Raw genomic sequence first — 22,344 nt, 5'->3', positions numbered from 1 at the left:
TATATCTATATCTATCTAGCTTTTTACACCTGAAATAAAGATATATTATTATTATTATTATTATTATATATGTATATTACTTAATATTATGACAATGGACAAATAATTGTAAAATTTTACGTCCAACAAAATGACATTCTATATACCTTACAAGTTTATCCTACTAAGCATACCTATATGGATGAATGGATGTTTGGTACCTACTCATTCATTGGAAAACGACTGGATCTATTATTATGAAATTTAGCACGTAGTAAGCAGGCACCCTGTATTAACACATAGGATTCTTACTATCCCGGAATACCCACGCGAAAATCTTTTTTTAGCGAAATGTGGTAAACGCTAGTTCAGAATAAGTAGGTAATTATTATAAATGTTTGCCTAACTTTACGGAAACTAGTTCTCTGACCTCCAAACACAGGCTATTCATACAAACATGGCAACACCAGTCATTGCCAACTGTCAAGACCAACAAACGCGATCATTCAACACCTCTGTCCCCTGACATTGATCAAGCGTCACTATCAGGTGAGCGATACTAATCTTTAACAAAACTGAAATAAAGTGTCACCGGGAAAACCTTATCTGAATGCGGGGGACAGCTTTATGTTGAATGCATCGTAGCAGAGATGACTCATGGTATGAGGATAGCCGTGATAAAAGGAGAATGGGAAACAACTGATGTTTTACGGTTTTAACAACATATTATACCCACCTACATAATTTTGTACAAATTACTTAGCTGCATATATAAAAAAGATTAATATAAAAAAAAACTAAGTTGGTATGTGATGCACATAGAACTACTACATGGTGATGCAGAAGTCCGTAGAAACGCTGGACTAGAAAAAAATATTAAGTACTTAACAAGTTTTTCTAAACATTAATATTATTATACAATACCGCCAAATAAGGGCGCTTACTCCCCATGTGTGCATGACTGTATGTCGGTCTGTGTCAAAATTTTGAGCCCAAAGTGGTAATTTTTTTGCCCGGGGGCTTCTAACTTAACTTATGTTATTGAGGTCAATGCCTGGGCTCCGCGATCAGCTGTTCGGAGCGCAAGCGCGGCCAATACGACCCTGACCCTATTTCAACACCACAGACCTTTACCACTAGCCCTCGCAAAAACTACCCTATCACGTACACAATACGAGTCCTCTTCAATGCAAGTACGACTGGCTACGGATAAAAATACTACATTCAGTCGACTGTGTTCCCCTTTCGCAGGTGTCTCGCGAATTAGATTTATCACAGCTGTTTAGTTAAATTACGTGTTTTGGTAAACAAATAAGCTATTTCCATATTTCATTTCCGTTAGCCCTTCCTTCGAATGTGAATTTTGCTTTGAAACTTCATCTTTTGTGAGTTTAAAATACAATGTAGTTAGCTGATTCAGTGTCAGTGGTTAAAATGGGTGTTTTTGACGGTATTTGGATGTTCTACAGATATTTAGTGTTTTTGTTTAAGAAGGTTACAAGGATTGAACCGTTGCATGTGTACCAAAGGTTGGAGGTGACCAGGAAAGATGGGAAGAGTGTGAAATTGAGGATACAAGACGCGAGGGCACAGGATCTGGAGCCGATCATGGATTTTATGTCAAAATGGTTTATTCATGAAGAGAGCTTGTATCGGACTGCAGGTATGCTGTTACTGTCTAAAGACAAGACGAGTCGAGAAATGATTACTGATTTATTGCTATATTGCACAATTTACAGAAGTGATATTGTAAAATCAGGGGGACTTAAAGCATTTTCTGCTTGTCAACCTGCAGGAGGTGAAAAGTACGGGTTTGCTCAAAAGAATACAAGTGATTCCGTTATATTTATAAATTTAGTCAAGAGTTCATTTTAACAGACGGAAATAACACTAGGTACTTATCACTGTTAGAAATCTTAACTAGGTTAATCGGTTTCAACAGGAAACGTTTTCTTTTAAATCACAATAGCAAAACTTCTCCTAATATCTAGAAGGTAAACGTTAGAATTCATGACGATGAATCATAAGCAATAAGTACATATTTTTTATAACGCTTTTAATATGTATGTACCCGCTATAACAATAAAATAAGCTAAACATTAAATCTAAACTGCAGGCATTGGAAATTCAGAGGCAGCCCTCGACGAGCTGAAGCAAATGGGCCAGTACTTCTTCCTCGACCCCAGAAACTACCCACTGCTGTGCGTGGTGGACCACGAGGAGCCAGGCGTCCTGGAGGTAGTGGGGTGCAACCTGCTGTATTATAAGGAGAAGGGGGGAGAGGAGCTGCCAGAGGTATAGTATATTTATTTATTTAATTCTTTATTGTACAAATATTACAAATAAAAGTACAAAGGGTGGACTTAATGCTAAAAGCCTTTTCTGGTATACAGGGTATTAAAAAAATTACAGTAAGCAGAAAGGGAAAGATCTATTAATGTTGTGAAGTACTTAAGTAATTTTAAGCCCCTCAGGTTGCTGCGCCCTTACAATTTGTCATATTTGTAAATAATGTAATAACTCATTACCACCTAATCCCACATTGTGACTTCAATAAATACATTTGAATCTGAAACGGGGGACTCAGGAGGTCATTCTTTACGATACTTACCGATAGGTGAGCGCTTACCTAAAACCTATACTTTGTAACCACAATTAAAAACCCCAACTCCATTCCAGGCCTCAACAAAAGAGCTCCGAACCCTACTCACCATGTCTACTGTCCTGGAACGGGAGTACGACTTGTTCACCTCACTCGAGGTCCCATCGTCCCTCGGCGGCGCCGGGCTGTCCGTGCACCCCGAGTACCGGGGGCTGGGGCTCGCCACACAGATACTGAGAGCCAGGTGACTAATTCTGTGAATTGCCTTTAAAGTCGCCTCTTTGTTAGTGCCTACGTTGCAAATAATCAGTCAGAGACTACCTACTGCTATTCTACTTGGCAGTTCCTGTGGGTGGCTCTCTCGAGTGGATCCTTGAGTGGAGTGTAGTTACATATCCATGTATTTTCAGATAAATACTAATTATAATCTGAAAACCAGCGTAGGGCACTTTCTTTCTGGCCCACTCACGTCTTGCGACCCCTAGGCCTGATTGGCTAATCTTTTAACCACGGTGACCAACTATAGTCTAGCTTTTATGTGCGACCTGGTAACAAGAAGTCTAGACATAAACTCCTTTTCCCTCTCCACAGAGCCCCAATGCTGATCCACCGCAAAATACCCCTCTCCTTCGCCTGGTTCACGTCCGTACCCTCACAACGAGCGGCGGCGAAGGCGGGCTACATGCAGGTAGCTGAGCTTACCTTCCAGGAGTTGGGTAGAAGAAGCGACGTGACGTTCACTGATGTGCCGGAGACACTGCAGCTTAAAGTGCTGAGGGTTGCGGATTTAAAGACGTAAATAAAAAAAAAATTAAGTCAATAAAAAAATACTCAAAAATAATCAAATAAGTATTCAATGAAATAATTTTTATTACATAATCTTAAGACTAAATTTTTATAGTTTGCGTTGTGGGTTTAATAGTTGTGCTGAAATAAATGTGTTTTTTAAGTAGTACTTGTTCTTGTTGGATTTTTTTATACCTGAGATGAGAAATGGGTGCGGCTTACATTAAGGCCTAATGTCCTGAAATCGAGTATTAGTTGGAGCTTATTTTAATTTAAATTGTAATCCTGAGTCTATTTGTAACACCCTCTATGCTACAATCATTATTATCTTTTACTCTCCCAATCCATTAAAGTAAACCCGTTTACAGCAGTAGCACTTTCTTTATTTCTTTAACGGGCGTTTTTCTAACATCCTTAAACCTTTTTGGCTGCGTAATTGCCAATAAAATTGTGCCTAAAAGCAAACTGCAATAAAAAAACAGGAAAATTATCCTTTACGATCAACAGCTTCGGCGTAGGTACATCCTGAGACTATAAAAATAATGTATTTACGTAATTGAAGCTATAGGTGGCAGGGAGTCGGCAAAGAAAATTGAGCCACACATATTATTATGTAGCTGTCCTGAAAATGGTAAGTATTAAATAACTTATCTTGGTGCACAATGTAATCTTTGTAATTATTCTGTTTAAATATACTTACTACCTTTCAATACTATTTGTAACCAAGATTTAGAGGAATTATGTCGTATCAGGTCATATATTACATTCTCCAAAGACAAACACTATAACATAAAGCATCTTATATTTGGCATCGCATCCTGCAGGCACCATCAATGCATCACCATGGACAGCCCAGTTTCCACCTCCCAACTATTGCATTCAACACAAGCAAAACCCACCTTTATTAACAGCCCCATAAGTCCTCCCAAAACTGCACATTTAATCAAACAAATCAACCAACAACCGTTGAGCTACGGATCTCCTCTTTACTGCGTCAATGAAGCCGTTATTCGTAAGCGATTGAGGGGAGCGGGGAAGGTCCAGTGTTTGGTCGGTGGAGGGAAATACACATCACACGTCAGCGAAATCGCTCCCGGAGTGGTGACGGAGTGCAGAATAGTTAAATCGACCAGTTACAATGGAGCCATCAATATGGGGGGTTAAGGCTGGTGGGGGCATTCAGCTGCCGCTGCTAAGAGACGGTGAAGCCTGCTCGACATATTGTGACGGCGCGAATGAGGCAGTGGCACAGAGTTTTACGTTGTTAGAGGGTTCGCTTTGTGCTGACAAACTGGACAAATGCTGAGTGCCTTTTTGCTGAACATTTAGATTAGTGTAAGATTAGCTGATTACGGTCAGCTCTGAATCGCAATATTGGCCCTGTTTTATAGTAAAAGCGAGTTTTGAGGGAGATAATAACACGCACAATCACTCAAATACTTTCAGGATTTCAGCATCCGTTCATTCACTGATTGTTGTATTATGCATAGATTTTAGTTAAAAAACAAGTGCATATAGGAATATTTATTTTTCTTGAATAGGGCGTGTAGGTGTAGACCCCACCAATTAAAGGAAAATCACACTAATTAATTACCTACATTCTAGTATCCCTCATCCACAAATAAGTGGATTAGGCTTACTTATTATTAAAAAAATAAGCCGCTGTAAAATCGTCGACGTTACATGGCGTGATATTTTTTTCCTATTTATGTACCCTCTTTATTCAGCATACCCTGCACCACTGTAGCATTTTGCGCAGTGTTTTTCAACCTTTTTCATGACGCGACCCCCCTGGTATTAAAAAATATTTCGCGACCCCCTTGACCCTTCGGTTTTTATTAACATGTAGGTATGTATAAAGAGGCCAAAAAAATTTGGGTTTTGTTTTGGCTACCATATAAAAAGTGATAAATATAGTCAAAGTATCTTATTAGTTATGTTAAATACAGGGTGTTGCAAAAAGGGTATACTTACTAAGCCGAAACCTACATGTGCAATTTTGCATCATGGTATATCTAAGCCCGAAAATGAAATCAGAATTTTATTTCAAAACTTGCGGAAAAAATACCCTTTTTGCAACACTCTGAATAATTCAATTCTGTTATTATTATCAGCCTCTGGATTCACTTTGAAAAATCTGAGAAGAGTTGTTAATTTATACGTAATTTTGAAAACCATTATATTTTAATACATTTAATATTATTACTTATTATTTTCTGCACTCATTGGAAGCAAAAATGACCTGAACCAAAAAATCTATCAAAAAACCTTCTATAACTTAATAATTTACGTTGAGAGGCAAGATGAAGTAAGAGTAGACTCGAGCTAATTGTATTCTTCTTCTGTATAGGTATCAACAAAATAATTCTCGGGAAAACTACAGATTTTGGCCAGATTTAGTAATAGTTTGCTATAAAAATCCATGCTCGCAAGGATGGATTAAAATGCTTATGATCGCTGATCTATCTAATAGAAATATTGATAAAATTAATTGTCTTTATAGCTTTTTTTCACTAAAGTACCCAGTTTTTTCAACCTCTGGTGACCCCCCTACAGAAGCTTCGCGACCCCCCAGGGGGTCGCGACCCACAGGTTGAAAAACACTGATTTTGCGAATGCTGCCCATTCGCGGTGAGTGGGCTGCATCAGCGGGCCCGTCTATTAGCCGACGGCGTCGTTCATCGCCGCTATTGTCTTCACTCGATGATTTAACGCCATTGTGCTGCGGAAATGGACAGCTCTTTTTGCGAACTTTTCGGTACTTACTAAGGTTGGTGTAGATGGTGCTTTGTCTTGTATGGTCTTTTGTTGGAATAAGAGGCTAAAGTATAAGGTAGGTATATATTCTAAGTACTTATGTAAAGTCAGCAAGTTAGGTAAAATGTCTGTAATTTAAAGTAAGTAGGTAGTAATTTCTAAATAAATATGGGTTGATTTGAATGCGTTTGTTGTAGTTTTTAGCAACTTTCGTTGTGGATAAGAATGGTGTATTTGTTGTAAGTTTATTTAGAACCTTCACCTAACGGATACAATATCTAAAACATCCCACCGGTACAGTTATGCTATACATATACAGCATGATTTTTATAAGTGTAATACCACCCTGTATACAGCCAGCGGCGGATGCGGCGGCTCGCGCCCAGCACGCTATATTGAGAACAGAACAAACAAGCCGCGAGACATACGACCAATATCGCGGGATTGAAAAACGATTAAATGGACTTATAAAGAGCTCATAGAGCAGCTTATTGCATGTCTCCAGACTACAGCCGACATTGTTCCGTATCGTAGCCTACAAGTCTGTGGGCGCATCGTAATTATGCGATGAATAAAAGCATTTCACTTTGACTTTGAATTTAGGACCAGTAAGTTGTTAAATTTTGCGTTTTATTAATTTAGAAAATTACCAACAGCTCTGCTGTGCCGATGATCTTTCATTGTTGGGAGTCACCAACAATAAATAAATATGGCTCAGATGGTATGACCACTAAGTCACCCCACTTAGGCTTACTATAACACTTTTAAAAGACTCTGAATAGTATACAAGCACAGGATATTTATAAATATTATCTGTCTATTATTTTATGCTAACTGTTGGTTGTATCTATAGGTAAAGGTACAATTAGATAGTCAAGTGTTCTGGTGCAATATCCGCCCGTTATGAAACCTGACACCCATTAAAACTTTCTGGAATACCCTTCAACTTGTCTTCACGTCAGTACTTCGTAATTTCGCCTTGTTTACGGATATTATATTGCGAGATTTCGGCAGACATTTCATGTTGTAAACATTGAACAGGTTTCTTATAAGTTATAATTATGTATTATATAATTTTTGAACCGTTGAATTTTTTATTATGTAATGACTATAAGTAAAACTTTGGAATAGGTAAGCCCGTCTAGTACAGGTATGATAGTTTATCAAAAACTATAAAAGTTAACGTTTTCTCGCATACAAAGTGGTGCCTCTAGCCTAGCGGAACCTATCATGCAACTTTTGACAGATAATGTATGCAGGTGACAGAAGAAAACCAAAACTTTTTTCGTTTACATAAATTGCAATACTCGTACTAGAGGCCCTGTCAGTTATTCCCATTGAAGTAAATAAAGTAACGTGTTATTTCCATAAAATTAAACTTACGGTCTTATTCATAAAAAGTTACGGGAGACCTATAGGCCTGCTATAAGCAAATGTCAAAAAAACTTTATTCATAAACGATCAATAGCGCTAAAGAACTCTCCAACTGATTCGTAAAACCTTGATATGCTAAAGTAGGCTGGACCCTACTATACACCTTCCGTAAGCCTCCTATTGTACAAAAACATGGCGGCCGGTCAACAGCTGTTCTGCTTTATTGACGATTTGACATTTGTTGTGAGGAGGTTGTGAGTTAATATTTGCTGAAAATAAGTTGCCATGGTAACGTAAAAATTTAATTATTTTTTTGTGGGTTTTGGCTTGGCCACTGCGCCTTTAAGCCAACGTAAACTTTTTTAAGTGCCGAGCCGTGGCTAACATAGATAATAGAGATTGATAAATGAATGAAAGTTTTCGCTATTTTTGTTTATGGTTTCGTCAGAACGGCAACTTAATAGGGTAAATGTCAAAATGTTTGGTCTGTGAAATCTATTAGCATCACTATAGTTATTGAAGGTTTACGGAACGATTATGAATAGAGATTTTTAAGAAACGTCAAATAGGCTTAATGTGTTCCGTAGTTATTGAGCTCAGTAAACGTAGGTACTTTAAGGTTTTTTTATGAATAAGACCGTTAAACTATAACTTTATGGTTATTTCTAAAACCCCTCTTTGGACGAAAAAAAAAACAAGGAATCGTCAATTTGAAAACTATATTTCTCCCCTAAAGACGTCAAGAAGACCAAAGACCGGCATTGACAGATGTACCTACTCTATATTATAAGAGTACCTAAATCAAACTCGGTAACTAAACTAATTATCGAAAACACAACAAAGAAAGTTTTATTTTATTTATGAGTTCGGATCGCGCGGCCATTGCTGCGCCGTCCAACTTCCCGCCAATTACGACTCGGATTAATTTTAATAAATCAAGATTAACGAGCGTTTTTGAAAGGTAAAGTAGGGGAACACCGAGCGAGTTAAATTTTGTACTACTGATGAGTCAATTGACAAATTTTAATCAGCTACGCGACGAATACAAAAGTTAAGTAAAAGATAATGTGTATCTGTTACAGGGAATTGTTGGAATGCAGGAATTGTATAAAGTTTCTAGTAAATGTATAAAATATTGAATCAGATAATATTCCAAGGAAATAGAATGTGTATTTATAATAAACGTTCTTACACTGATATATTATTTTGCAAAGGATATTATAGAACAAAATAAATTTGCTCCAAATGTGTTTGCAACCTAACTAAGATTTCAATGAAAAAAAAGTTTCCCCCTGCCTTCTAATTAGAGTCCGGATATTCTGAGTGGCACAAAGTACTAATTGCTTTTGAATTTCTCGAATAAAAATATGATTTTCTTTACTTTTATTTGGTCCGTTTGTGGTATTCACAAAATTTAAGAGCATAATTATTTTATAGAATAATTTCATTTACTTTTTATAGGTAGGTAATATGCTTATAAATAAAACTTGACCGAAGGCAGTTGTGTAGTAAATACATAACAAATAGTAAATAATATAGTAAATACACTATCCGACAAACTTAGATAAACTAGAGAAATCCAATTCATCGGTATCGTTCGCTTTTTTATCAACTTTGACTGTCACTGCCGTCGCCACCGTTTCATTACCCAAACCAAATCTAGCCTTCTGATACTTTACAATAAGGTCTAAGATATCATGCTGCATCTTGATCCTCATATTAGTAGTCATGTTTCTCATAGTCCCGCTTACATACTGGCCAAAGACAAAGTTTTCATCCGTTTGTTTCAACATGAACTCTTTGCCTAGCTGAATAAGGACGTTTTTGAGTAATTCAGCGGCTGCAGAAGAGCTTGCTACAGCTGTGTCCTGATTGGTCGGTTTCTGCTTGTCGAGTCGTGCAGGTTTACGAGCGATCTTGTCTATTCTCCTGACAGGAGGAGGGTTGATGGCCACTGACACTACTTCTTCGTTATCCATGTCGTCTTCTTCAAGTGGTGTGAGGTGCCCTGAGGGCTGACATGAAATAAATTATAGGCTAGTCTACCAGTATAGATAGGTATATTTTAGATAATATATTACTTTTATGTAAGTATAAGCTGAAGAAGATGGCCGGCTACTTATGTATAAAATAATCTAAGCCCTCCTATACGCCAAATAATCAAAGGCCAAAGTAATGTGGGACACCCTTGTTTCTCTAGCAACAAAACTACAAAACCCCTCGTTTTCTGTCGGAGTTTATAATTGGACTCAGAGGAGATATGGACCCCACTGGGTTCGAACTTCAGCCCACAGAGTTAAGGGTGAAGACAAACAAACAACGATCATGCCGATATGCATAGAACTGACAAAGAGATTCATAAACGGGTGTTAAAACACCAATATGTACTTTGTAAAATATAGCATGTTTAATTGACAGACGCCTGCATGGTAGATAATAAAGTTGGATTTTCCTTAAAATATAATAAAAAATATGGATTTGATAGCTGTCACAGGGCTTATGCTATATTTTACAAACTATAAGAGCTTAGCTTCTTTGGTACAATAACCCAAAAAGTAATTTTTATTACACGGGTTCGTTATTGACGTAGGAAAACGTCATTATATCGCGATTTACTATAAATACGGTGCAGTGATTAGAGCGCGCATTAAACGAGTTTATCGACGTCGATAACGAACCCGTGTAGCCATGCCTTATATAGGTGAACATGAGTTAAAGTACCTTCTTCCTGCCCTCACGGCTCAACGGCCTCTTCTGCCCAGGTGCCCTCATGCTCCCCTGCACCATGTGTCGCTTGGACACGTGGAACCTGCCCCGGGGAGGTGCCCGCTGTGCTTGCACCTCGTCATCTGACCAGGAACCCTGGGAAAGGGATGGTGAAGGACAATTTAGATTTGTAAAAATATCGAATAATAAGTAATTTTCCGAGTTAATATTTTTTTTATCCGATGTTCCTAAGCATATACCACTTCCAAGATAGCTTACCAACCCAAAATATCTGACCTTACTATGATAATATGGTATGGTGATAGTGATTCCAATCAAAAACCCTTGGGGCTTGTTGGTAAGAGGAAGACTTGTTTAATGAGAGTTGAGGTCTAGTTTGATTTTCCGCCAGAGCACATCATATGTACCTAATTTCTTAATGTAAGTAAGGACAGATATTTTAATTATTTTGTATACCACTATCAAGATAGTCTGTCTTAATCACGACCCATCACGTCGCCACTGCTGGGGCACGGCTCATCTTCCAATGAAGGAAGAGTTTGTCAGCCTGTCTTGGAGGTGGTATAACCTTAGGTAGATTGGAAGTAAAATAAATATTCACTACTAAAATTACTTATAGATAATATTTTTTACAAATGGAATATAAGTATGTAAAACTAAAAAAAAAGTATTTACCAAAACTACTGGTGACACCACAAGATAAAAAAACCATAGCACCCTGTACATTATTGGTGAATGTAGTCGACAACACAAGCTCTGCCTCGGTAGTGCCCACTGTGACCAATAAAGTGAGGACTTCGATAAACTGATTGTTGTGACGAAGTTGAAACAAATGAGCAACAGGGATCAACAAATGAATAGTGAGAAAAATCGGACCTGTCTGTGTATTTATAAACATGTATGTTGTGATTACGCTTCCGTGTACGACTCGTTAGCTGCAAACATTGCTGAAAAACATACCAAATACAGCATAAAACATACTTATCCCAGAATTACTACTTACTCCAACTTCCAAAGTTATCACACAGACCTATTTGCACGAAAAATACTCCGCCCCAATTTACATGCAAAACGAATTTAATCGCAATAACCCTAAAGATAGCTGGCGAAGTAATACCATCAACCTTGATGGATTTTAAAGGGAACATATCAAACTTTTAAGTGGGTCCATTTGCATTCCATCTGTGGACCCACCAGTATAGCTGGAGCTGCGAGATTTAATTAGCAAAGTTCCCAAAGTCTATCTATTACTTGCAGACTATTGGATTGGCTGGGGTGCTTGCCAAAATGGTGTTTGGAATCACATGGGTGCAGTATTCCTTTGCGTGTACTGTCGAGGAAGCGGCTGGTTAACACGTCCCCGATAGTACAGTCAGAGATCGATAGAGCTTGTGTGTATGTACAAAGGTACATAACTTTTTAAATATTCCTTAGCTCAAGTTTCTTTGATTTGTGAATTTTAGGATTACACTAAGTATTTGCGCTGTGAGGTACTTTTTTGTTGACTTTACATGCAAAGATTTACTACATAACCTAACCAACGTTTAAACCCCCCCACATTCAACTCTGAAAGTCGCATAACTTATGAATGGCTAAGCCCATTTTGATAAAATATGGCTATGAACACTAGGGGTTACATTACAGAACAAAGAGAAAATCAGGGCAGCTGTTTGAAAGCTATGCTATCACAAACAGATACACACTCAGATCCACAGATACGTTAAACTTTCATAATCCATCTTTTTCGTCGGAGGTTAAAAGCAGCACATACTCGAATAAAGTAGGTAACCAATCCTAACTCATATTATAAATGCGAAAGTAACTATGTCTGTCTGTCTGTCTGTCTGTTACTCTTTCACGCCAAAACTACTGAACGGATTTGAATGAAATTTGGTATTCATATGGTCTACACCCTGAGAAAGAACATAGGCTACTTTTTATCCCAGAATTCCCACGGGAATTTTTTTTAAGGCGAAGCGAAGTTCGCGGGATTAGCTAGTGAAATATGTGTCAACACTCGGTTAAAAACAATGCGTCGCTCAATAGGAAATGGCTGTAAAATATAGCTGTTAAAAGCTATAAAGTGACAGAGTTAGGAAACTTGACGAAACTTCACGATTTCATTAGTGTTGTCTTATAATAACGCGAATAAATGATATGAGTGTGCCCGTGTAGCGACAGCAAAATAAACAAATACTTAATAATTAAGATTATAAGCACTTATACTATTATCTTACTTATATATTGATATCGATTCTGAAGGCGGAAATTTTAAATTTAGAGACGTCAAAACCTTAATTTCTTTGTTTAAAATTCGACTCTATGATTGTTTCCGTAAATGTCATTTTATGCTAGCAATTTTTTTAGTTTGACAGCGTTAAAATTAGAATTTCTGCCTTCAGAATCAACATCATTATCCAACTAGACGAGACGTCCTCCATAAACAAACGTAAACGTAAAAGTTAATTTACAGACATGATTTACTGATCAATCCAAAACAACTTTTACATTTACACATACCCTTGCTATTTAATTTTTTCACCTTCACGCCCTTTATAATATCGTAATATTCATCATGAACCCGCACTAGGCCAGCGTGGTGGACTATGCCTGAAACGCCAGTGCCCCAGCAGTAGGATCGTGATGATGATAAACATTTAAACAATACTTTACTTTTTTTCTCCTTTTAAATCTTACAACCGTGTTTGTATCGCTCCTCCATGAAGGGAAGGATTGCCATAGAAAAGACACACAATTCATTAAATAAATAAATTTCATAGAAACTTTAAATTCAATACTGTAAAATTTCTAGCCAGTAAGCAATTTAAAGTAACAATTTTACAAAGTATAGAATAGAATAGAATAGAATAAAGATAAATCTTTATTCAAAGAAAACAACTTATGCTATTACATACATCCCACAAAACCAAATGTTAATATGGTTTGACTGTGGGTAAGGAGTCGCACCGTAGTAAAATAGCTACCTCAATATTAAAAAATATCCAGTTTGGACTTTTTTGTTAGTGTTTCAGTGTATGTAGGTAATATTCATTCATACTATTCATAGTCATACATACCTACATAATATTAGTAGTCAGAGGTGACTGGCAAGCGAGCCTCACTTTTTGCTGTACATTTTTTCTCACGTGATAGGTCGCCAGCCGTATCGCCATTTTTGAATGAGTACAATGCGTTAGGGTACCTACACATGTAGAACCTAGATGTGCAGGTTTCCTCGCGATGTTTTCCTTCACACTTGATATAATTGTAGCTAATGTATAATGTAATTTATTTGCTATCCGTACTTGATGCGTCACGTACCGTAGGGACCCTGACTAAAGTTGTTGGCACCCAGCGGGCTCGCTTTCCCAAAATGTTTTAATAATTTATAGCTAACAAATAAGGCTTTCTAACTGTGTTCCCGAGATAACGGCTGTTTGAATGTTTTCAATTGGTTAACATACGTTTACTTTGCTGGTTAAGATTCTATAATTAAGTTTTAAGTTATCTTTAGTATTACGAATTAGCATAAAAGCGAACCGTCTGTGTAAGTATGTTTCACTGTTTATGTATGTTTCTGTGTGTGGGAGTTTGTTTACTCTCTCTTTTTTTCGCTAAAATTACTATACGGATTTAGATGGAAATAACAAATCAAGAGGCACAACGGTACAAACTGGGCAAAAAATCAGACCCTTATGTGGGTGAAAATGCTACCTAAAAGGGATCAGGTATCTTAGGCGCAGAGTGTAAAGGTAGGCTTCAAGTATTTCAAATTGAGTGGTTTCCATCCATCTTAAGTTTGTTTTTTTCCTGTGATTCCCCGATTAAAACGATAAATAATTTAAATTTAAAACATACTGGAATTACATTTTAAATTAAATTGATAGTTACCGCATAGGTAGGTAAATATTTTACTTTTATTTACTGCCTCTGTGGTCTAGTGGTAGAAGCTTCGCTTCATGGCCCAGAGGTCCCGGGTTCGATTCCCGGGTGGGACCATCAATTTGTGTTTCTAAATTGTGGTTCTAAGTTTGGTTAGGACATAGAAGGCTGATCACCTGATGTCCGAAACAGTGAAACGATCCATGCTGTCGGATGGGCATGTAAAGCAGTCGGTCCTGCGCCTAGCTCTCTCCAGTCGTGTCGGTCAATCCGTCCCATTGGGCTATGAGGGTGATGGAACAGAGAGTGCTCCTGTGTACTGCGCACACACTTGGGCACTATAATCTACTCCTGCGTAGATGGCTGATTTCAAATGAGATTGGCCGCCGTAGTCGAAATTCGGCTAGGAGGACTTGCCAGGTAAATATTTTATAGAACTTCATAGTCAACTTACTACATACGGTAGAATTTCTCGTAATTACGTCAGGATCGGTCAGTTTAGCGATTAACAAGGGTCAACATAGTTAATGAGTTGTTACAGTCGAGTTTACGGACGGTTAATCACATTTTACCTTTTGCTAGTTCGCAGATTGTATGCTAGATGGCGGTTGTTGCAACTTTATGTTCCTATTTATATTGTAAAAAAGTATTTTTTATATGTCATCAGCCGTTAGAGTATTATAAAATTTAAGGGTTACTTTACTTTATTTTTTCTATGAAAACATTATTTGTAAGCTTTTAGAATCTTACAGGCAGACCACAAACTCACAGCATCCTCCAAGGAATAAGTAAGGAATAAGTTAATAAATTAGATAAAATATTTTAATTGTTAAAGATACCCTACAAATGGTACAACGTTAGGGCAACTTCCCATGCGCTTATAACTATCAGTAAAAAGACAGGGGTTTTCAACTTTTCAACAGCTACTCATTCAGGGGTCCCTAAAAACGCGGCCCGCGGCCCGGCCCGTGAATATTTGAACACCATCACCGACGGCTCTAATATTCATAGCGAGTTGGCCCCGTGTGGAGGTAAGAACGGCCATGTTATGTACGAAAAATAATTTATGTAAACTGCATTTTTTATCTACTTTAGTTGGTAAATAATCTTATTTATTAAGTATGTACTTACCTATGTCTTTTTATTTTAACTTATTTAAGGACTAGTATAAAAATACTTTCCCAATGAAACAATTTATTTTAGCTGTAGTTTATTTGTTTCATAATAGGTATTTTGATTTAAAAACACACTAAGGGTGACTTGCAGTATACATAAGCAAGTAGAGAGTGTTAATTAAATAAAATAGTTCCGGTTGGCCGGAAAATACGGTGGCCCTGACTTTTTTTCATGCATATGGTAACGAATCGAATATCAATAGATCGAGAGAGATAGAGAATCAGCGTAAGTGTTTGTGGACTCCATTTGAATCCCAATTTTCCAGTATAAATGCAATAGTTATTAATGAGTTACAAGAGGTGGGTATATTAAGTAAGTGAACTATAAAATATACACCTCAATCTAAATCCTTCCTCAATGCAGTGGTTATGAAATACAACCAACGAGCGCTGACCCGTGACACCTATCACTCACTCTCCCGTCAGTCCATCAGACTTTGCAATACTACACTGGTCACAGGTCAGCTAACGCTGGTCAGGACTTAGTAGGTTTCCGGGCCACGGGAAATGAAAAGCAGACATATGAGATTTTTGTCAGTACTTCTGCAGTGGCAGATTGGCTGGCCCTATTCAGGGCGACACTGCGTTTCTGTAGAGACAGTGAATTTACAAAACTGTAGGGTTAACACCACCGAACATAAGCAATTATGGGATTTATGGGCTTCGCCCACCGAGGGTCGGGAATGTAAAAGAGTTATATTGAAAACGATGCTCTACAACCTAGAATAATATCATATAAGGTAGCCGAAGAGCGTAGCTAGTTCATGAATGATTCGAATTCAAGTAAATGCTTATGGATAACTGTAATTTACATTATCACTAATTATTGGCTGTAAATGGCATCTTTAAAAAGAGAGATTGAAACTTGTATCTTGTAACTAAGTATACTTAAGTCCCTAAATAACTGAAAATTATCAAAAACTCTGCGAAATAGTACCCTTTATTTCCATTACTTTTAATACATACTTAGATGGACTGTAGGAGCCAACTTCACAAACATAATAATATTTATTATGTGCTCGACTTTTAAAAGCAAATATTTCGTTGGCACTCATAGTTTTATTCAACCGGGAGGCATTACATTGGCACAAAGGATGTGAAAAGCGACGGATGCCATACAGTCCACGATATTTCACGTCGACGCCTCAGATTAACAATATAAGAACAAGATGGAACGTCCTTGTAAAAGAAACGTCTCGACAAATAACACCCAACGTATACCACTGAGCTCCTGTTTTGAAGTACCTAGTTCGTTTAGAAAATTTGCGACTTTATTAATTGGTCAATGCTTGTCATGAAGTTGAACTTAAAACGGTTTGTCACCAAACAAAATGCGGACAGTTTTGAATTTGTTTTCGTATGTGACACACCATCTTCTTCGTATATTGTTAATCTAAGGTCGACGCCGATTTATCAAATATGCGCGTAGAAAGTCGTGTAGCGACAATAGTCCCGGATTTTTGATCCCCCTTTGTTTTCTTTCTTTTGTGCCTTTCGAAGTATATTTTATTCTCGTTGAATAATAATATGCACGGGAGTGTAGACAATATTTATGTGATATTTTTAAACAATGTTGTTTTCTATTGTGTTCGTGATATTAAGTTGTGCGTGCGGTCCTTTAGTTTATTGAAGGTAGAAACATGAGATTATTAATAATAGCGCCGGATGTATACAGGGTGTCTGTTATAGTATGTGAAAAGGAAGGAAGGAAGGACCACGATAAGGCTTGGTAGCCTTATGATTGGATCGCTGGTAGTAGAAGCAATATTTATTGGTATATTACAAAGGGTCATTAACATAATATAGGCTGAAGGATAGTGACATCTATAAAAGCTATATGACAACTGAACAGTATGAATCAAACGAAAGGGGGTGATTCAGGGGCAAACAAGCTAAAAATAGAAAGATACACAGAAATACGACACAAATAAAATAAAAACACAATTCAAGTAGATTCAACTCCCTGTTGAGGATGAAAAAGCAAGGAAATTTCTTCATTGAAACGGCCCAACACCCTTAGAATAGAACCCTACACATATACATAAGTACACCAACCCCGCTCGCATAGCACATACCCATATATCTTGTTTTTTGTTGTCCTCGCGTATTCTCCCATTGTTAAGTGTAGCTCATTTAAATTATTGCCATTTGCAAAAGTGCCCGCGGCGATATTTCAAGTCGCCATTTCTTCTGGGCCCAAATCTGTGGGTTGTTCTGAATTCAAAATACAGTACTAAAACGGCATGCTGGGATCAAGTCTGCTAAATATACAAGAGGCGGGGGTTCCCAGTTCAATTTTTCGGCAGAATGGTAATGGGCAGTGGCATAGGAAAAGTCGGTGTGAAATAAATAGGTACATTATAATTATGATCACGACTGTAATCCCCGAAGGGGTAGTCAGAGGTGACTCGCAAACGAGCTTTTCTCTGTACATTAATTTGTACTCACGTGATACCTAGGTTGCGAGCCGTATTACTGTTTTTCGCACTTATCCTGACAGTGTAGTCTAAATAGCAGAATGGATCTAGAAGAGATCCTGCAGTGATTTACGTTGACACTTGTAAATATTACACTCAACGGGCCAATTCTGCTATCTACACATCTGAATTTGTTGATGTCTTTGAATGCTCAAGATAGAGAGCACTTGATATTGGTTAAGAAAATGGTACATTGTTACCCAAGGGGTGAAAGCAACTCACGAGTAGGTATTTGCTGACGAAGCATTGACAGTTTGCGAACTACTATACTTTACCCAGTCTTTTACTGCCGAGGTATAAAACTAAACGGAATCTGGTGGAAGTCTCCAGAACTAGGTCCATGATTCACGACACTAGATCTAGGAGTGTCGGGATTATGAGCGAAGATAACGTATGGGGCTGATGTGTGAGATTTACACGAATAGTTTCAGCACTACGTATAGCTGTGATATTCCTCTCGAATGTAGAGCAGGGGCTTGGTTCCGGAGTTTCGGATATAACTTCGTCAAAAGAAAGGTATTTAGATTTATAATTATAGTAAAATCATTAATAACATTTAATAAAATAGGTCAATTTTGTGTTAAGTACGTAGTATTGAACCAATTTGTAGCTACTCAACAAACAATTTGCATTTGTTGAAACTCTCCATCGCAATACATTACGCAATCAAGCCAGCCTTTCTTCACCCTCCTTCGGGATCTAAAAGTAATTTGTTCCTCGAAGTCATTCGTCACTAGTGGATGCAAAGCCGCATCTAAATGCAACAAAAGCTTTACAAAGCGAAAACAATGTCAGAATAGTTTAGCGTAAAGTTAACAAATGGGATTGGCCCTGGCGAGACTTGGAGCAGTCATCGTGGAACTAAGACACGAGCGGGTGGATTTAAATGGTATATAGCAGTTGCTAAGCCTAGTCTAGGCTTTAGGGTAGCTTGAAAACATCTGACAGTCGGGTAGCCCGATAACTCTCCCAGTATAGGATTGCTTGTGGTGGACTAGGCCTAATCCTTTATTCATTGGAAGTAGACCCGAGCCCCCGCAGTAGGGAGGGACATGATGGGTTGTGATGATGATGGCGTGGGATGCTCGATGGACCCCGATGGGTTTAGATAGGTAGCGGGTCATGGTTAGATGAAAAATGCAAAGTAGACAAAGTCATGGTGCTCTTTTAGAGCGACCATTGTTAGGAAGTCAATGATTGTTGATGAGAATGATGATTAAAACATAACCAATCATCAACATGTTTCGAAGAAAAGGCGGCTGCAGACGGGCTTTTCCGTTTAGGATTAAGGCGCTATGTCACTGGAACATTTCCATTGCTCGTGAGTGTAGTATCTCCAACTCCACCCCGCTGCATCCTGCCCCTTGCGCCGCAGCCTGCAAGCGGCGGCCGGCTTTTCACGCACATTCAACAATTCAAGTGATTTATACGACTGTTAACGAAGTGGTCGCGATGTGCGATCGCGCGAGTGTAATCGCCGAGCGAAGCAACGCAGTTACAATCTTATTTATTAAAGCTGAATGCAAAAAGTGGAGTTATTGAGTTTTAAATTGTAAATGGTAGGTTATTAAAAATGTTGGATACATTGGCTTGGCTATATCTTTAAGCAGCGTCGCTCGCCTGTCCAACATCTGTCAGATCCATACAACTTACGTCAGGTTTGTTAGACGCTGCTTATGGATTTCTAATTGCTAAAGTTCGGTGATGGTAACCCCACAGTAAGAAAGGGCACGATTCAGGAGGTGGTCCTGAACAACTTTTGCACTATAATGTTGAAGTTCACGAAAAAAATGCTTTTCCATAGATTGTTGGCCAGTATGGTAAATATTTACTCTTAGTGTTACTTAACCCACAAAATAATTTATGAAGACTCAATTGCAACGTAAAAAGTGTTCTATGTATACTTCTATAGACATCTCAAAGAGTCATCTCCCAACAACAACTCGCTAAATGAACAGAAAAAATGCGCGCAAAATTCATATCGTACTTTATTATTCATTCTCATCAAGTGCCTTCGGGTGAAGGACTCCTTTATTTATCAAACTAGCTCATCTCATATTGTATGAGCATTGAACATGGCCCGTACTGTACCCCTACTCTTGAAAGGCAAATGTATTGCAAAAATATAAATAACTAGCTGTTCCCGCGCGCTTCGCTTCGCCTTAAAAAGTTTTCCCGTGGGAATTCCGGGATAAAAAGTAGCCTATGTTCTTTCCCAGGGTCTAGACCGTATGTATACCAAATTTCATTCAAATCCGTTCAGTAGTTTTGGCGTGAAAGAGTAACAGACAGACAGACAGACAGACAGACAGACAGACAGACAGACAGACAGACACAGTTACTTTCGCATTTATAATATTAGTTAGGATCATAAGTTATCTTGAAAAGCGTTTATCCAAAAAGTCAAATTACAAATATGTGTAGCTGGGTAATGCCTTTTTTGAGAACGCAAAAACAAGATAATGATTAAAACTTTGAAAAAAGGCAGTTTCTTGCGGAAACTAAAGTAAATTCTACATTATATTAGGTTGCCTGAGATCGCTTTTAGCGATAAGGCCGCCTATTGTGCTTACTCCTTTTGTTATATAATGTATGTTGTGTGTTTTGTTCAATAAAGTTATATTTTATTGTGTATTGTATTGTATTATTAGGTACATACTAGGTTCTTCGTACAAGGTTACACTTTTGTATTTTTACTTTTTATAAAAAGTTTTTGAACATAAGTTATGATTGTTTTAATTTTGGGAACGTATATAAGACAGACACAATACATTACTTTCAAGAGTAGGGTTCTGTTCGTGGGACCAAAAGTAAAGGACCAAATTTCTGTTCTTAACTCGTCTAAGCATCCTAATATCTCAGCCACTTTATTGGCCTGCCCTTGGAAGGTCCGATTTGGGTTTTAGTAAAAAGCTTACGGCCATGGACTTGTGGAAATAGCGAGTCACGACAAGCGTAGTTCCTTCGTTGATAGTTGGTAGTTCCATTCATTGTACCATGATGGAACCAGTACGCATCGTTATAAACATTACATCCGGGGGTGCACAAAGTTAAATACGTCACTCGGTTAAGGCCCGGGTCTCCTATTACGCGCCGTAGTTCGCGTCCAGCGTTACGCCGTAGGCCGCGTCACGATGCTCATTACATCTACGCGCCAACGTTGGCGTGTGAGGGAGACCGCATCAGTACATTTCTATAGTGAGCATCGTGACGCGGCCTACGGCGTGACGCTGGACGCGATCTACGGCGTAAATAGGAGACCCAGGCCTAAGCTCCTTTGGGGTGCCACACCACAAACAAATATGAACTTTAATAAGTTAGTGAAGTAATAGGTAAAATTATAATTTTTCGAGCTAAAAATACATAAATTTGAGCAGTAACAATCGCTAAATCCTCGACTCCATAGCTTTCGGCCACTAGGTAGTGGTTTTGCTGGCTAAGGGTAGTGGAATAATGTGCGTTTGATAGTAAGGGCGTCGCCACAAGAAGGATTAAGGGAAAGTGGACAAAAAGGGCTGTGACAGAATTGTTCGTATGTTGATTACGTCGATTAATTTATACAAGGATTTTTTGTACTCTGCGAGATATAATTGAGGCGATAAACTAGTTATTTAGTAGCTATTTCACATCACAGTCGGGCAATCTTATCGATATACCTATTACCTTCACCGGCCTACTATTTATCTACATCGATAACGGACCCGATCAGCTGAAGCAGTACTTAATTTTATGAATCATGGCTAAGATCACTCGGGGTAACATTATACCTGCTCGTATGAGCCTATAAAACAAATAAAAATCGGTTCAGCCGTTTCGGAGCTACGCTACCACAAACAGATACAGACACGCATATGACCATACACATACACAGACACGTTAAACTTATAACAGTCTTTTTTATGAGGTTTACATGGGAAAATAAAATAAGTTAGTATTTACTCTGTGCCACGGCAACAGAATAAACGCAAGGTGATTCGACATTAAAACAATATCCTATCTGTGCTCGTTAACATTTTATTAGTTAGCCTTGATGGGGGCTTTTAAAGGTCTTTGTTTTAAGACTTTTAAGATCACAGTTTTGCTCTACTGTCTTTATCGATGATGTTGTTTTAGCCTATGGAAATAAAAAAATACAGGAAGTACCTATTGATGTCAAAAATTATAATGAAGTGCATTCACGCTGTATAAATGAGATTCATTAAAACTTTCAGCATTGCATTTATTGTAAAACTATTCTTGTTAATGAGCGTGCCAGAATGAAATGTATCATTCCACGAAATGACGGAATCATGCGCTCGACTAACCTACTACATGAAATTATGCGGTATATTCGGTTACCTATCCTAAGAATTTAGGAAAATTGTTTCGTAGAATAATGATAAATTAATGTTTTTTTATTTTATTTATCTTTATTTTGGCAACAAACAGTCATAGATACAGACATTTATCAAAATAAACTTACATTATATTATAGACCTTACTGTGCCGAAAATACAATTCAATTTATATTAAAAATAAAAAGAGCTAAAGAGACGCTTAATAATACAGCAGCAATTTGGAATCTGATTACATCAATTTGAAAGTA

General features: G+C 37.8%; 2 protein-coding genes across 2 annotated transcripts; one reads left to right on the top strand and one right to left on the bottom strand.

Annotated features, from left to right (window-relative positions):
- The first annotated feature begins 989 nt into the window (after positions 1–989).
- On the top strand, positions 990–3,965 carry LOC105389664. The gene is made up of 4 exons (XM_048626836.1): positions 990–1,642; positions 2,096–2,274; positions 2,659–2,825; positions 3,173–3,965. Exons 1-4 carry the CDS (start codon positions 1,414–1,416, stop codon positions 3,378–3,380), a joined length of 783 nt encoding a protein of 260 aa, XP_048482793.1. The 5' UTR covers positions 990–1,413; the 3' UTR covers positions 3,381–3,965.
- A 4,235-nt stretch (positions 3,966–8,200) lies between these two features.
- On the bottom strand, positions 8,201–11,057 carry LOC105389655. The gene is made up of 3 exons (XM_011560808.3): positions 10,901–11,057; positions 10,220–10,360; positions 8,201–9,513 (listed from the first exon to the last, which is right to left on the bottom strand). Exons 1-3 carry the CDS (start codon positions 10,949–10,951, stop codon positions 9,046–9,048), a joined length of 660 nt encoding a protein of 219 aa, XP_011559110.3. The 5' UTR covers positions 10,952–11,057; the 3' UTR covers positions 8,201–9,045.
- Positions 11,058–22,344: the final 11,287 nt, after the last annotated feature.

The sequence above is a fragment of the Plutella xylostella genome, chromosome 17 (genome assembly GCF_932276165.1).
Source record: "Plutella xylostella chromosome 17, ilPluXylo3.1, whole genome shotgun sequence".
NCBI classification, from domain to species: Eukaryota; Metazoa; Arthropoda; class Insecta; order Lepidoptera; family Plutellidae; genus Plutella; species Plutella xylostella.
This window is presented reverse-complemented; position numbering and strand designations above follow the sequence as displayed.